The 17,649-nt window shown below is 45.0% G+C and overlaps 1 protein-coding gene across 1 annotated transcript in view; it reads right to left on the bottom strand.

Moving 5' to 3' along the window:
• Nucleotides 1–17,649, bottom strand: part of FOXK1 (forkhead box K1) — a 55,730-nt gene that overhangs the window by 10,984 nt on the left and 27,097 nt on the right. The window contains exons 3-8 of the mRNA XM_033073961.1: nt 8,262–8,418; nt 6,862–7,008; nt 4,946–5,139; nt 3,686–3,852; nt 2,738–3,019; nt 414–638 (exon numbers count right to left, since the gene is read on the bottom strand). Coding sequence (XP_032929852.1) covers nt 414–638; nt 2,738–3,019; nt 3,686–3,852; nt 4,946–5,139; nt 6,862–7,008; nt 8,262–8,418 — 1,172 coding nt within the window. The remainder of the gene's footprint in view (nt 1–413; nt 639–2,737; nt 3,020–3,685; nt 3,853–4,945; nt 5,140–6,861; nt 7,009–8,261; nt 8,419–17,649) is intronic.

Here is a 17,649-nt window from a genome sequence, read left to right as displayed (position 1 = left end):
AAGTAACCTCAAGAGGTAGAGAGTCTCAGTACTAATAACTGCATAGCCAAGGGCAAAGGAAGGACAGAGCTTTTCTGCCAGAGAGCAGGGCTTCTCCCCCAGGAAAGGGAGCAGAGGTGGACATAGGAGAACCTCCCATTGATTTACAGCCTTAGAAGAGGAAGAATTGCAATACCTTTGAGATGGACACATGGAATAACTTGATACACAGAAAGTAAGAGGAGAAAACACTTGCCTGGCTGCTAAGCTTGGGGAGCAGGGGCAGCCAGGAGCAGGGGAGCAGGAGTGGGGAGCAGGGTCAGCCAGGAGCTGGGGAGCAGGGGCAGCCAGGAGCTGGGGAGCAGGAGTGGGGAGCAGGGACAGCCAGGAGCTGGGGAGCAGGAGTGGGGAGCAGGAGTGGGGAGCAGACCCACCGTAGGCGCTGCCCGCGATGCTGTTGGTGGGCACGGCGTGTTTGCCGTTCTGGGTGACCGCCCGCACTGGGAGCTGGTGCTGCCCCAGGGCCACTGGAGCTGCCTGCTGCAGGATGGTGACAGTCTGCCCAGGGACACCCTGGGCCATCTGACTGGCCACTGTCTGGATAACACGGCTGGCCGTGGGGATGGTGGCAAATGCGATCGTTGGCTTCTCGTCCATGCCTGTGGAAGAGCAGAAGAGACAAGGATCAGTCACTGCCCTGGCCCAGAGGCAGGTTTTATTCCCATACATACCTCAGGATTACAACACCTCAGCACCACAGAAGGTCAAGGGTTAGGGTATTTGGAAACACTAAATTATTCTCCATTGCACATTTACTCTACCAATATTAAGAACGTTTTTCTTACAGCATAAGCCACAAGAAAAATTTTTAAAAATCAAACCCATCTATTTGACTCCTTGCCCTAAAAATGCATCACCTCCCTTTATTGGCACATCACAGCTGTGATATGGACAGCAAGCACTGCAAATCTCATAGCTTACTTTGCAATTTCAAACAAACTGGCCTGACTTTCAATACCACACAGCAGGAGAAGGCATTAAGATCTTAAACAATGCCTGGAGCCAAAAGTCTGCAGCAGCTTGCTGTCAGGCCTGCATGGAGGTTGACTTACAAGGAAGTCTTCCCACAGTTGCCAGCTTTTGCTGTTGAAGTATAGGAAAAAAACAGGATGGAGGAAAAATAAAAAACAAAAAAGGAGAGCAGAAATCCTGGACAGAGGTAACTGCTTGAGAGCACTAAACCACTTTTCTCATTTCCCAGGATAAGTAACAGGTCAATTCAGCAGGTATGCAACAGATACAGGACAGCACCCTGCCAGGCAGGCAGGAAAGGAGAGGAACCACTCTTCCAGGGGCTCTTCCAGGGTCTCAAAGGAGAGAGGACAGGAAGCACAATCTCATTAGTCCTGTAGGAAAAGAAGGTCTCTCCCATTTTAACATTCTCACACAACAAGAGTGGAGTTATAGATGGGATATAAGCACTGAGCTGAAACCTGCAGGCAACCTGATGGGAATGGGGAGACAAAAGGCAAGGAAAGCAAGGAGTTCAGGAAGGAAAATGCAGCAAGCAGGGAAAGTAGAGACCATAAAAGGATACCAGTGGGACAAGTAGGGAAAGAATAGGCAACAGCAAGAATCAGTAATGAAAGAAGGCAGCAGGTGATAGGCAGCTGCAACTGTAGTGCTTCAGGAACATGTATGGGATCCAGACAGGAATTCCTAGAGAATGCAAGTGAAACTCAAGCAAGATAATCAGTGCTGAACTAAAAATGCCAGTGGTCCTGTTGGTGCAAGAGTGGAAGCTCTTTCTCATTTTTCCCTTCCCTTAGAGAGAGAGACTATTGTCCCAAAGCAGTCAGAGAAACCAGCTTTGCTGCTGGTACAACATACACTGACCTTGCAGCACTAAGACCTTCTGAAATGGGGAGCAGACAAGGTGCTGTCTAGATCACAGCAAGAGAATATTTAACTCACTAAATCCCCCAAGGCTGGAATTTCCAGCTTAGGGACAAAAAAAGGCCTTTGTTCTAACTGGTTTTGAAGATTGCTTTAAAGGGGCACTGCCTGCACTTCCAGAAGCACATGCTTTCCTCGAGGAATCCAGGCCTGCAGAAAAGAAGTGCTCAATCATTTATTTACAAAGCTATGCTGGAGCAGAGTTGCAGCCTTTCCCAGGCTCTCTCTTTTGGCTGGAAAATGCACACACTTTCATAGCCAATATACAGGCATAATATTGGTATTTGGGATAATTACAAAATCATGGGGAGACAGGACAAGAGAGAATGGCTTCAAACTGAAAGACCAGGTATAGATATTAGGTAGAAATTCTTTCCTGTGGGGGTGGTGAGGCCCTGGCACAGGTTGCCCAGAGAAGCTGTGGCTGCCCCTGCATCCCTGAAAGTGTCCAAGGCTGGACCAGGGCTGGGAGCAACCTGGGACAGTGGAAAGGGGATTGGAATGAGATGATCTTCAAGGTACCCTCCAATCTAGATAATTCTATGATTCTATGGTAATAAGCAAATTTTAAGCAATGTGTGTTTTCTCAGACTCCAAAGTCTGTTAGTTTCATTCCTCAGGAGACAAGGGAACACAGCTGTCCTGACAAAAAAATGGATGAGCTCTCACTTGGTTTAAGTTTTACCTGTAGAAACATCTTTTTTAACAGCTCATTGCCCAGTGAGTGAAAATGTTCAAGCACTCTCCCCTCTGAGCCTGCTCAAGACTTATTAGCAGAGTAGCAAGGGGGGTGAAACGCTACCTCGGTGGTCACCAGCCAAGTCCAACACTGCTCCTGCAGCTTCATGAGCTCCTCCTGCTGTGCCCTGGTTTGTGAGGATGTATCCATTTGCAGAGTTTGCAGAGGAGGTCACCACTCGGACCATGGTGACAGTGGGAGCTTGCTGGACGACGTGGATTGCGTGGCATGGAGGCTGCTGAGAAGTCACTATGGATGCTGGCATGTAGGCCACGGGTTTGGCCACCAGGGTGGATGGTCGGGGAGGAACAGCCATAATCACTGGCTGGGCACTCACTGGAGATCCTGGACAGAAAAGAGAAGCACATGTTAACAGGAGAGGAAAAAGATCCCCATTTATTTCAGCTGCAGAGTTTCAGTCCACTCAATGCTTCAAGACTGGGAGGAATGGAGGTAGAAACAAATAAACAAACAAATAAAAAAGCAAGCTTTCAAGTATCCAACTTTCAAGCCTCTCCTCCCTAATGTACAAAACCTTACTTGTCATCTGAGCACATTTCAGTGAATGAAAGCCACAATAAACATTAAGAAAATAGCCCAAACCAAGCTTTCTTTAATGAACTTTGCCTTCTAAGTTTACACGACACCCAGGTCAGCACAGCTGACAAGCAGATACTCACCAGGCCCTGGCCACAGCACCAGAGCTTGGTGTAGCCAAGCTGATCTTATCCAGAGGCTGGTAAATGAGACCAAGTGAGCCTTGTGCTGCCATGGCTACTCTGCTGTCAGATCTTTACAGCCAGCAAGCTCAAGGTTAGATCAGCTGTCTCCACACATTCTGCCCCTCACCCAAAGGGGAGTAAAAAATGCTTTAAGTTGTACTTGCACCAACAGACTATAACAGCACAGTGGAAAGAGAGCCCTCCAAAAAACACTTCAGAAGCCTTCCTGTGGTGTCCTCAGCATGGCACAGCAAGGGAACAGCCACCCTCTGGAACAGGAGCTACTCACCAGGTGCGCTCTGGGAATACCGATACTCTGGAACTGAGGCTAACTTTGAGCCAAAGTCGTGATCGTGTGGAATGGGTGAGCCCTCCCGTGACAGGCACTCTGGAGTCTGTAGGCCACTAGAGTGAGGGGACAGCAGGCCAGGGTGAGTAGGGGAGGCAGGAGCACTCCTGAAACACCAAAACACAGTGTTGGCAAGCGCAGATGCATTTTGACCACAAGACAGCAGCAGAGACCCAGAGTTATGTGCAGTACAGGATTCTCTAGGAAGGACAGCCTTGCCCTGAAAGGCACACAGGGACTCCACAAACACTCCAGCTCCAAATACTGCTGTGTTATTCCTTGCTGAAGGGAACTGGACCCTTCAGAGTAGGGTTAACATTTCATTGTTAGACCCACTGCTGACAGAGAATCCCCAAATGCTGCATGCTCAGATCAGTTTTATAACTTCAAGCCATTCTCAAAGAATCTGTGTCAGAGTTTGACAGGGACAGGGAGAAGAAGAAAGATGCAAGTCGAGGCAAGTGTCTGGCCCTGCATATGCTAATAGTGCAGTTGCTTCCCCTTCTCCCTGTTGCCTTCCTCCCTTGCCTTCCTTCCCAAATACTTGGTTCCCACCTCTGGTCCCAAACATGTGAGCAATTGTACATTTCTTTAAAGACAAACCAGAATAAAAAGCTGAAAATTCTCCTCCTGTTTCCCCCTCATTTTAACAGAGAAAATAGGAGGTGTAGGAGGAATGTTCCATGAAACTGCTCCAGCTAGTGCTGAATTCTCCTCACAGCTACAGGGCTCAAAGAAGCTGTCATTGCACAAGGCAGTGAAGCTGAGTGGAGCAGCCACACAGAACTCCCGCTGCTCCACTGCTGACAACCACCAACCTGATCTTCCCTATAGGAGAGTGTTTTAAATACCACAGAACTTATTCCCACTATGATCTAATCCACATCTAAACAAAGCTTTCCTGAAATCAGAGATTGGCATCTGAAAACACTCACTCCAGTGATAACTGCTTTGAATTTCTTTGAAATGATGCCAAAACAGATACGTTATTTGATGCAGTTTTGCAGTTTGATTCTGGATTTTTTTTTTTGTTAAACACTTAAGAAGTCAGAACAATTTTCAGATTATGCCTCAGGACTAACTACATCACCTCTCAAACCATAAACAGAAGCAAAGTTTACTCACTGCACTTCAGGAGAAATTTTAGTTTCTTTTCTTTGTAATGAGTTTGGCAGAGAGATGAGAGGAAATTGAAGTTACCTGGAGGAGAGAGGCCCAAAAGGTGTTCGGAAGCAGGACACTCCTCTTTGCCTTCTTTTTCTAAAAGCTTGTTCTACAAGTTTGGCTTCAGAGGCAGGGTCAATTCGCCAAAAGGAGCCCTTTCCAGGCTCCTCTTGGGAGCGTGGGACTTTAATAAAGTAACGGTTCAAAGAGAGGTTGTGCCGAATGGAATTCTGCAGGAAGCAGAGGAATGAGGTGATTATTTTGCCATGAAGAAATATGTAACAAAGACAAATGGACTGCACCACACAGCTTGGAAAAATAAATCCACACTGCCAGAATCAGTGTTGAAGGTAGAAACAAGTCACTCAACTCACACAGCTCCAAAGACACAGGAGAACAGCAGGAGAAAACCTGGGGGAAATGTCAGAGTTTCTCCCAACCAAGCTGAAAGATGGGTTTGCTTGGTGCTAACTTAAATACATCTGGAGCCAGGCAGAGCAGTGACTTCTCTGTGGAAAGCCATGAAAGCAGAGCTTTTGCTGAGGCAGGGGGAAATCACTGTTAACCACATCAGAACTCTCTCAAAAGACAGGCTTTATTCTCAGCAAGTGAAAAAAGTTGCCTGAGCCTGTGCTAACTGCTCACCTGCCAAACGATTACCAGGGTGCCCAAACATGCCCTAGAGGTCACTGCATCTCACAGTAATCACAATGCAAGGCAGCCAACATGCCCTCAGCCAGCTCTGGGAGGAATCCATGAGCTCTGTGGCACTCTGCAGCTCTCTGGATGATGACAAGACTGTTTATCCTTCCCATTGCAACAGCCCAGCTCTTACAGGGTGCAGTGCTGCCTTTTGGGCTAGGGAAGGGCTCAGCAAGCCTCCATGTGCACAAACTCATCTCTCTTCCACTTTCAGACAAAACAAAAGCTTTTCTAGCAGGTTTAGACAATCTCTTCACTGGTGAAGCCTTACAATGCCACTGGAGGGGAGAGAAAAGGCAACTTCACTCCCTGCTGAAATGCAGCTCTCTGAAGCAGGATGCAGCAACTGGTTCACAAAGCACAACTCTGCCGAGCAGGTTAGGGCAGGAAGTGAATTCCACAATTAATTAGAACTGCAGGGAAAAGCCAGGGAGGCAGAAATGTATTTATTCCAACTGCACTCAAAGTGCACCAAGCAGTGCTGCTCCTGCCAGTTGCACACAGTGAGATCAGCAGCTGCAAGAGCCTTTGCAGCTGTATTAGTGTATTACATTCAAATGCCAACACCCATGGCAGAGGTGTGATGCCAAGAAAAAGTCTGAAAGCAGGTGGAGTTGAGGTTCCTGAAACTTTGGAAGCAGCCCTCAAGTGAACATTGAAGTTTGATTTAGCATGTGTTAACTATATCCAAACTCTCCTCTGAAGCTGGTCAGGTTTCCTTGAGAAGCACATGGAGTGCATGGACTCACAGTTTCCCAAGTTCCCACTCAAGTTCAGAACTTGCAAACTGTGACTTAGGCAATGCAGTTGATAGACTGGGAAAATAAAACATCTGTAATGATTTCAGGTGTTATGATTAAAAACTGGACCCTCAGTTTTAGGTTGGATATTCTCTGCTTGGAGAAATCATGCCAAAGATGAGGTAAAGGATTAAGCAAGTATCTGGGCAGAGGAGTGAATGATAGCAAGGATGTAGGGAAATAAAGTACAAAATGAAAGACACATGACTACAACATTAAAAGAGGAACCAGAGAGCCCAACAGTAACATACTACATTGCCCTACAAAGTATTCAAAAAAACCCCAAACTAATCACCAACAAACGAACTAGTCAGCTTGTGTTAAACAAATTCACTCTGGGAACAGTCAAAGCAGCTCTATTCCCAGTGCTCCAAATATTTAATAAATGCATTTCAAAGCAGATAAGCCATGTCAAAGTAGTTTAAAAGCTTGTCAGTGTCAAGAACTCACCTGCCAGCCTTTGTCAGCAGTCCTGTAATATGGATAATGCTTGGTAATGTGGGCATAGATCCCACTTAGTGTTAATTGCCTGTCCTGTGCTGAAGATATAGCCTGCACAATTAGCTGAGCATAAGAATAGGGTGGCTTGGATTCATCCTAAGCAAGAAAAAAAACCAAACAAAAATTTAGTTACGAACAAAAAATTCCTACACTGCAGTTTAGCACAACCCAAATTTAAAAAACACATTGGGCTGTAATTTTTACTGATGCCAAGAGAGCAACAGGTCAGCTAAGAGAGCATCAGCTCTCCCACTGCCATTGGTGTTTTATGTTGCCACCACCCCGTTTAGCACAAGCATTTGTGTGCAAACAGAGTTACAGGGTTGAGTCAGATGAAAGTATCTCCTTCCATCTCCCCACACACATAAAAACCCCCAATTTCAATCTGATTCCATTCTCCACTGAATTTCCCATACATGCTCACACCAGCACAAGGAAAGGGGTCAAGACAGGCAATGGAATCAAGAAATAGAGTATAGGTACATTCACTGCTTTCTGTGCTCATGAATTAAAGCCTTCAGTTCTGCCCAGCTACAGCTCCACTCTGTTAGAAAGGTTTCAGGCAGTATGTTATCAGTCCTCCTCCCAGCAACAAGCCCAACATGAAACCTGATCCCTTCCCTTCTCCAGCAGGATTTGTTTCATTCTAGGAACTTTAATTTGTTTGCTAGATCTCGTATTTCCAACTCTTCGCATTGCTCCATCAAGAACAACCCTTCTTGTCTCAAGGGAGAATTAAGTTTACAAAAAAAAAGCCATCTACTAGTGTGCTCCTCCACCCAATCCCAAATCAGGTGGTTTTGGATATGGAACTTTCAACTTTGATCTGAAGATCAGCTCACCAAAATTACATTTTATCATTCTAAGTTATTTTTTAATCTAAATTCCACTTGCTACTCTTCTCGTTTAACGCCTACTTGACAGATCTTAATGTTTGTTTTAAAGTCTGACTACAGACTTCTCATGACAAGGATCTGGTTTCTTCCCCTACTTCTGCTTTCTTCAACTGTGTTTTGCAAAATACCATTAATTAAAAGAAGAAAATGAGATGTTGAATTTTATGTGCCTCTTCTTTATGGCATCTTGATTTATCAAATAAGCAAAAAAATTATTCTTGCTTAAACACTTGAGTGATTTGAATACATTTTGGGCAGCCAAGCAAGCAGACACTACCACCAAGCCAAGGACAGTTTGACCTCAAACCTCTGGAGGACACTACACAGCACCTTTATGGCCAGGGTGTTCTTAAACCCCTTTTAACTCTAACCAGGACTAGCAATAAAGCCCCATGTTTTACTAAACCTCCCAAGGAGCACTGCTGGTGGTGGGTAAGTAATGTTTGTGTGAACCTTTGGGCTGTCCCCTCCAGATGCATCTGCCTGCTGCTCTGACGCTGCCTTTGCCGCATACTCTGCTGCCAGCTGCAGATCCGAGGTAATGTTGTGAACAAAACGATATCCTGAGGATCCAGCACCACGTGGACTGGCTGGGCAAGAGTTGGGAACACTGGAGAGGCAAAAAAAAAAGAAAAAAAAAAAAGAAAAAAAAAAGAAAAAAGAAAAGAGTTGTTACTTCATTTATTACCAAGGCATGCAGTTCTTAGTCTCAAAGGTACAGTAAAGCTCTCTGGTCATGGAGAAGCAGAAGCAATGGCCTTACTTTTGCCTTTGTGGCTTATCCAAAGCCCAGACAGATTGACAAAAAAAACCCCACCAGAGATAAAATTGGAATTTCTACAAATCCTGACACTCCCTGCCATACACACTTCCTGCAATCACAACAGAGCAGAGTTTCAAAGTATTAAACAACTCCTTTGTGTTTAGAGAAGCACTTAGAACTTCAAACATTCAGTGTTCCAGGGATGAATATTTAAGTAAATTAGTAGTTTGTTATTATGACTTGTTAAGGAACAACACACCAATCTCCTTGTAACACAGATCATATTTAATCAATCCTTCTGACAGCCAGTTCTACAGCACCAGAGCTGAAGCACCCAGAGCAGGGATCTGCCACATCTGAGCCCCACAGGACCCTACCCTGAGAGCAGACAGCTGGAGACAGGCATTTCCTCGATTCACCCACACTCCTGCAGCCAGCAAAGGGGAGCTGCACTCACTACCTACACACAGAAGCAGCCCAACATCAGTTTTGGCTGGAAAAGGCACATTCAGAGTGGCAGGGCCACCACAAGATGGCATTACAGGAACGGTGGCTGAGCACCACCAGCTCTGAAAGGTGATAAAATGGTACAAACACATAAAAGGGGGCTATAATTTGCAACACCATTCAGGCACACAGAAATGAGTGCTACAAGATGAGAACTAATTAGAAAGGCTTGTCTAGAGATCACACATCCTTGATTTGTAGGGCTGGAAGAATCAAAGAATGGCTTGGATTGGAAGAGACCTTAAAGATCACGTTGTTCCAACCCTCTGCCATGGGCAGGGACACCTTCCACTTTTTCCAAGCCCCATCCAACCTGTCCTGGAAGGATGGGAGGAGAGGGATGAGTCTGGGAAGCTGAAGTTTCCTTTTTCTGTCTCTGCCTTGTCCTGTGCTGTCCAGAATTGAGGGATTCAGTGCCAGAACAGCAGGATGCACAGCCAAATCCCAGGATTACAAATGTCTTTTAGGAGCAGAGAAACAGTAAACAAGAAAGCAAACCAATACACAGAAGATTTACATAGCAAAACAAGCAGTTCAAATTGTATGAAAAGATGCAAATTGAAGCTCACAGCTGGAACTAGAATTCAGTAAAACTGGCATAAACAATCCTCTTACTGGTGAAATGCCCAATAACTGACACAAACAAATGCTGACACTCATCAGAGCACTGCACCAAATGCTGTATGAAAGAACACTGAGTATGGTCCCTTCCCCAAAAGGTGACTGTCTGGATAGCTTCCCCCACACACATGGGGATGGAGGGGAAGCAGTGAGACAGCCCTTGTGTGCTCAGTGGGCAATACCTTGGGTGCAGAAACAATTTGTCAGTGTAAGGACTGACCATTTCCTACCACAGTCCAGCCTGTAAACTGAGAAGTGCTGCTACTCCTTGTGGTGTCTCTGCAAATGGCTGCAGTGCTGAGCTCAGCACAACCCAGACTGCTCTTTCTTTTACAAGTGAATTACAGAATGGGGGGCTGGGGGACAGAAAAAAGGCAGCAGAAATATCCAGCCACTACAAACCCCTGCAACAAGGAGCCCAAACTAACCCCTGTCCCACACACCAGGCTTGTACAGCACCTGGAAACCCTTTCAGTGCCCACCAGAAGTCCTGGGCATTAATGGGTGATGCTGCTCAGGAGCACAGCAGAAGGTAAAGCTTTCAGGCAGTGCAAGGTATAAAATGTTGATGAGCCCATGCTTATAGATCTCCCTTTGCCAGAGATAAAGGCATTTCTTACCCAGCCTTTCAAAGAGCAGAGACCTCTTTGTGCAGGAAAATGAATGAAAATTTGCTACTCCAAGCTTTGGAAGTGGATAATACTGAACCACAGAAGACACTCTTGATGTCTTAGTATTCACATGAGGGGTTGGTGCAAATTTACTTATTCTGCTGTCATTTTTCAATAGCTTTTTCACATACACACTTCTTATAATGTGCAGATAATTACAAATGAAAGCCATTTTCATACATGAAACAATGACAAACCAAAAACACAGCAGTTCTTTTTGTTTTTGGCACCCGAGCAATTATTGTAACACATGGGCTGGAAATGGAATAGGATGAAACAGAGCTCTCTGATTTTGTTATTTGTCTGCAGAAATACAAAAAAGGCAAACCACAGAGGCAGAAGCCAAAACTCAGGACAAAGATATGGAAGAGAGAAAAGTTCTCCAATAAATCCATGCTTTGCAGAGCTGTATTTCTTGCTTTTTCTTTTCCTTTTTAATAAATACATAAATAAAAATAGATAAAAAGAATTTATTCCTTTATTCAAGATCAGTAGAGCAAGCAGCTCAGTTTTTGCCTCTCCAGCTCTAGCTTCTGAATTTTAAGTATGATCTCCTGCTTAAAAAACCAAACAAACAAAGGGAGAAACCCATCCCTTGCAGGGCTGTGATTCTCTGGAGTGTTGACAAAGCCCCTTCAAACTAAAGTGTTAATAACTTGTAGAAAACCAGGCTCTCCCAGCAGATATTCACCGAAGAACACAATCATGATCATCCCCTAAAGAAGCAGCTGCCCCTTGGGACAGCCACAGTGATAACTAAAGATTTGGAAGAGATACTAATCTTTTATCAGAATGAAGCCCTTTGGTCCAGGTAGATCTGCTTCCCTTCAGCCTGGATCAATGATCAAATCAAGAGATGTGGGGACAGAACAAACAGCAGCATTTAGGCACTCCATGCACAGGCAGGGTAACACATGCTGCTGAGTGTTCAAGCTCTCAGTCAATCATCACAGCTCTTCAGAGGGGAGGCAGAAAGAGCTGACTACTGGAAAAATCCAGGAGACACAATCTGTTCCCCTCCCAACACGGGACAGAAGGAGCAAAGACACAGTTTTACTAAAAATACCCCTCTGAGGGTTAAGTTAAAATTAAACATTAGTGCAGTCAAAAGAAAACAAGCAAACACAATGCAGTGACATCAGTTTCCTGGAGTTCCTGGAATTCTCCTCACCACCCAAAGCCAGGGGCTGGCCAGGGATGCTTGCATGCACTCACACCCCCTTTAAAAATATTATGAAACAAAGAGTTTTCCCAACAAACACCTGTTTGTGCTATAAAGCAAAAATCAACTGCAAGGACAGTAATAATCATTTGTTAGATGTTACCACAGCATCAATACTCAGCCATAACTTGATCCATGCTGATACTATAACCTTTCACTGAGAAAAGCACAGCTAGGTCTGGAATTTCACCCTGCTCTGATGTCCTACCACACTGCTGTCATCCATGCTCGCTGTCCATGCTGGCAAACTCAGCTTACAAGCAATCCAAACTAATTTGGGTTAAGCTTGCTTGTTATGGAAGAGCGCATTTTGGAGAGGAAGCAAGTATTTTATATCACTGAAAGACATACAGAGCATGGAAGCAACCCAGCTGCAGACCCACAGTCTTAATCCCATGGTACCATGGTTAATGCCCCAAGTGCCAGAGATCTTTGATATCCACTGAGGATTCAGCATCTCAACTTGAAACAGTGACTGCAGGCAGCCACTGAGCCACAGTTCTCTAAATACCATGCTGAGAACTCAGCTTTAGAATCAGACTACAACCACGTGCTGAATCACACCAGTCCTCTGCAGCATGTTTTCCATTTCAGACTTAACCCTTCTTTGGCAGGGAGGCCAGAAAGACCAGGGCTGAAGGCAATGTCTGCAATACACTCTCCCATGTAAGTGGCAGGATGCCTTTTAAACATGGGGCTTGAACGTTCTTTGTAACACTACAATTCACTTTCAACTCCTGCCAAGAGGAACCCAGCCTGTGAGTTCACAGCACTTGCTAGCAGCAATTAACTCTAAGCTGCTGGAGAGTGTGTACAACTGTGCTGCCTTGCTATTGGAATGTCCACAATCAGTTTGTTTAACCAAAGAATCAGCCCGCAAAAATAGGACGTACCACCGTGTGCATGGTGTGTTCACATGAGGACACTGTGTGTTGTTTGTCTACTCTCATTTAAAAAAAAAAAGAAACGAAAAAGGATAGAGCAGAGAAGGTTCTGACTGGGATAAGTAGGATGACTGGAGACATAGAATGGATTTCATACAAGAAAAAATTGTTTAAGACAGAAGCTGAGGTGCAAAGCGACAGAGCTATAAAAACAAAGCCAAGAGGAAGTATTTAGCTCCTGGCCTCTTGCACCAGAAGAGATGGTGAGCACAAAATGAAACTAAAGCAGCATGTCCAAAACAAAAGAAAGTGCTTCTGCTTCTGTGGCTACACTGTGGAGTGACATGCTGTAAGACAGGGCTGACAATAAACTCTGTATGAATGGAAAAGGTGAATAGACAAGTTCTTGGGGAAAGGGAAAGACAGAGAAGCCGTCAGGGGCTTTAGAAGACACACAGTCAGGAAGTCTTTGCTCCAAGGCAGTCACCTGCCCAAGAAAATGGAGGCCAACTACATCTACTCTGCTTTCTGTGTTCTTATATGATCCCCAAGATACCCATGTCTGAGGCAGAACACTGCTAGAGGGATCTGTTCCCTGGGCACACTAAGATTCTCACGTAAGGATTTCCATAATCTCTCAATGTTAGGCACATTTCATGGACTAGGGGGTAATAAAAATGAAGCAACAAGTGCTTACATTATTTATTTATGGTCATATTACAAGTCTGTGAGCAATCTGGAAACCAAAACACTTCCAATACCAGTGCCAGCTTTCCCAGAAGGAGAGGCAATAGCAGAATGCAGGAAAGTTGCCCTACTACTCAACTGAGGGATCAAGCTATGGAGGTTAAATTTAAGCCAGACACATGGAAAAAAACCTATCCTCTCTATAACAAAGAGGAAAGATTACCTGGGAATTGTTCACCTCACTTGGAATCTGTGCTGCTTAAGGAGAACAAAACCATTGCTGGTTTAGGATATGGTATGCACATGGTAGCGCCTTTGAAAAATTCCCATGTGCACATTTGTGAAGCAGGTACAGAGACACAGCAGGGATAAGAGTTACAGCCCTGGCAATGCTGCCAATATACAGATTCCAGTCTGACTGGGCATTTTTAAAGCCCTCTCTGTTGGATACAGAGGGGAAAAAAAAATCTCCATTTCTTAAAATCCTCCCCAGTTTTTTCCTCGAATGCAAGCTGGAGGATGTTGCCCTGGGCACAAGGACTGTGGTTAGAGAAATAGCACAAACCTCTGACTACCCCAATACTCCACTTCATGAGCCCACAAAAAGGGGCATGAAGATACAGGGACGCTTTTTATGTGCAATAAGCAAGAATCAGGTCAAAGTACAGCCCTTGGACTTGCGAAACAAGCCTTTCCACGATACACCAATCAGCAAGAATGGCTGAGAATCCTCCACTGCTCTCACCTTCCCCAGCCTAGCCCCAAAATCCTAACTCAAAGAAAGGCAAGTCCTTGCATGTTGCGTGTTTCAGACAGGTTTCAGAAGCAATCACAGGTGGTGAGACTGCCAAACCAAGCTGGATTTTGATGTGAAAGGAGAAATCTGAGAGCTACCCTGCCTGCTTAATGCTGAAGAAAACCAAAGCTGTCGAACAAGCCACAAGTGAGAGAAAGTGAGCTCTCCACGAAAGGTGAAATTGTTATTACTCGTCAGTGCTCCAGTGGTTCCCCTGGAAAGGAAGTGACTTCACTCTGACTGTGGATTCAGTGAACATTTTATATTCATTGGAGAAGAGGAAGTGTTCCTGTAGCTGGTGACATCTGCAACCCCTCCTCCAGCACATGGCTTGGCACATCTCCTCTAGCACACAGTCCATTATCTGCAATAAACATGCGTAGGAGCTCCCCAGCCCAGCACAGACTGGTGCTTCTCTTATGTGATGTATATGCATCACCCTCCTTGGCTTGTGGTTTGGAGACTTGGGTGATTAAAAATAATCACCTCTCTGTCCAACTGTGGGAGTTGCCTGAGCTGTGCATTCTGCCTGAGTGCAGGAAGTAATGTATAACTGAGATGATGCAAAAGAGCTGCAAAAATCCTGCCTTGGAGCTCTTCAGTGGCGTTTCAGTTCAATGGCTCACAGTGCTCTGGGAAGAGGCAAAGCCTGAATGAAACGGAGCAGGGAATATTTATGCATCCTGCTCCAGAGAGTGAATGCATCCACTGAAGCCAGGTTTCATTCAGCTTCCCCCCTCACACCTTCAGAATAAATCCCAAGGGTTGTGAAACAGCAGTGCATGGCTATCCTAGAGCTATAAAAAGCCCCCCCACTTTTTCCCAGCCAAATCTGAAATGAAAGCAGAGCCAGCATTTGCAGTCTGCTGGAACATGGCTCACACACACTCTTGTCATGCTGTATGGAATATGAGCTCAATACATAATTTATCTACTACACACGCTTGTGAAGTAGTAATTACACTATGCATGCATAAAAATCAGACAATGAATTTAAATGACCTGTTAAAGGCCACAAAACAAGTTGGTGGCTAAGTCAAGATAATTGCAGCTACCTCTGAGTAATCCGCTATCAGAGCATGCAGTGTGTTACTGAACTCATTTCTCTTGGTGAAAAAAGGACCATATGAAACCAAGCAATTCAGCTCACACCTTCTGGTTTACTAATCAAGCTTATAGAACAAAAGAAGTTGATCTTTCATTATTCATGCTATTAACTACGTTGTAAGCTAGTTATCAACCCTTCTAGTAACAGCCAAACATGCACATTAAGTACTAACAGTTAAAACACAAATTTGGGTTCATACACAAATATGTGCGTGAATGAACAGTTTAGCTGTTAACTCTGAACCTCACCAGGCACTTTTCAAGCAGTGATTCTCAGAGGGCCCTAAGGACTCTTACATGTCAAAGACATTTTTTTACTGATAAAGACTGCTTGTGAGCTAGGAATCCATGCCCTTTTTGTGAAAAAACCCAAACAAGTACAAGACAAAACATTCAAGCCCAAAGTTATTCTAGTGCAGAGATAAGCCAGAAGTAGCAGTCATAAAATACAAATAATAAAACCAACCTCCATAGTAGGACATTTAGTATTTCTGTATTGTAGTGTATCTGTGTGTATATATATATCTATATATCTCACTGAGAACATGATTGTTTAGAATAGGGAAGCAAGTACAAAGGAAAGAATTTAATTTTCATAAATATTAAAACCACCCCAGCTCTGAGGGGCAAGGCTGCAGAGAGATGCTATTTGGTAAACTGAGTTAAGTTATTGCTATAGGGCCATTAACAACAACTGGACTATAGTAAAAAGGAAACTAAAAGCTGTAAATCTAAACTCCAACTCAGCAAGACTTTGAGACCAGTCCTGCATCACACCTTGCCTCTGTAGATCTGATAACAATCCAAGCACAAGCCACTCTGCAGACTGGGTGGCAACACAGAGTCACATACATGTAGATATTGTGCATTTATCATAAAATCAGGCAAAGGCAAGTGTTTGCAGCACAGGTGAGAAACTTTGTGGAACCACTGTCACACAAAGAGGATCCTCCAAATCCAAGGTGCAGAAGCTTAAAGTCATGTACTGACAGACAGCTCCTTAACTCCTGAAATTGTGACTCAGTTTTATCTCCCAAAAAGCAGAGCTGAATTCAATCAAACCCCACATGATTTTCACAGAGCTTTTCAAGGCCTTGAACCTACTGGGGAGTGATTTGATGCTACTCTGCTCTTTCATATGCTGTGTAAAATGGCAGGCTGCTTCTGCTGAGTTCTTACAACCACAGTGGCCTTTTCCTTTCTGGAACATGCAAGTCTGATTTTTTTTGAAAGGAGTTTTGAGCTCAAAGCAGGAAGAAATAATCCATGCCTATTTGCAACCCTCACAGCATGCTGCCAACCAACATTTTCCCTTACAGCTGTACAACAGCATTCAAAATACATCCACACACAGCCCCTCTTGGAGACAAAACACCTAGCTGAGAAAACAGTGAGCACATTTCTCCCCAGGAACAAGCAGGAATCTTGCTTTGCAAAGCTGCTGAGGGTGGCAGGTTTGGTTTTGTTTAACTAAAGCTCATTCCCTCTCTAGGCACTGCACTTTGCAGAGGGAAAATAAATAGGTTGGAAAAAACCCAGAAGCTTGCAGGGGAGAACCTGCAGGGAAGCAAGCTGCAGTGTAAACAGGGAGGCAGAGCAGGGTTGGGGGTCAGCAGGGCAGGGCTGGATCTGGTGGGGGGGGTGCAGGTACAGCCCCAACCCTACACCAGGGTGGAGGTAGGAAAAGGGGGCCAGGAGCCACTTTCCAAAAAGGAAATTTCACCCTGCCCAGGATTTCCAAACTGCAATAATTTTCCATGGGCCAATCAGGGAGGAGCAAGGCAAACGCACCAAATTAGGAAAGTAAATACTAGAAGGGGGAAAGGAAGGAGGAGGAGGAGAACCCAGCAACCACCTCCCAAAGGCAGCAGTGGGAGAGGGGTCTGAGTTTCATGCTGAGCCCCACCAGCCCTCCCAGCTCTGCCTCTGGGAAGGAGGAGAGGACACTGTGCCAGGCTCACCCTGCACTGTGAAGCCACCAAGAGAGCAGAGAGCTGCCCTGGAAGTCAGATGGCCAGAATGCACAGCTACATACTGCCAAAGGAGCATTCCCTCCTCAGGCAGAAACACCCAAATCACCTCCCAAAGCCTGGCCCACAGGGGAGAGCTGCAAGACCCTGCAGGGGAGAGGGGAAGGCTGAAGGGGCTGAGCTGGGATGTTTACAAACGTGTCAGCCCCTCCTCTGTAAGAGGAACTCGGAAATGAAAGGGCTCTGGTGAGCGAAACCTCAGATGTCTTTTGAGGTTTTCTGAAGACTTGGCTGGATTAGCTTCTGCTCAAGACAAACGGATGCAATCATTAATCATCCTCAGTAAACACTGCGTTAGGGGCCGAGCACAATTCAACACTACTATTTCCACTTTCTCCTTATGCAAAAGAAACATTCTCAGGGAATCAAATATCAGTTGCAGGCATATGCCAGAGTCAAAAGATCCAGCCTCTGTTAGTAACACAAACCACACTGTGCTGCTTTGCACAAGATGACTGAATGGAAACTAACTACCATATGTTGGCAAAGGAACCATCCCCCTCCCCTCCCAGCAACAAGCTTCATCTAAAAGGAGAAGGTTAAATATAAACTA

Source organism: Catharus ustulatus, chromosome 16 (assembly GCF_009819885.2).
Source record: "Catharus ustulatus isolate bCatUst1 chromosome 16, bCatUst1.pri.v2, whole genome shotgun sequence".
NCBI lineage: Eukaryota > Metazoa > Chordata > Aves > Passeriformes > Turdidae > Catharus > Catharus ustulatus.
Note: the sequence above shows the minus strand (reverse complement) of the source record. Positions and strands in the feature narration are given on the sequence as shown.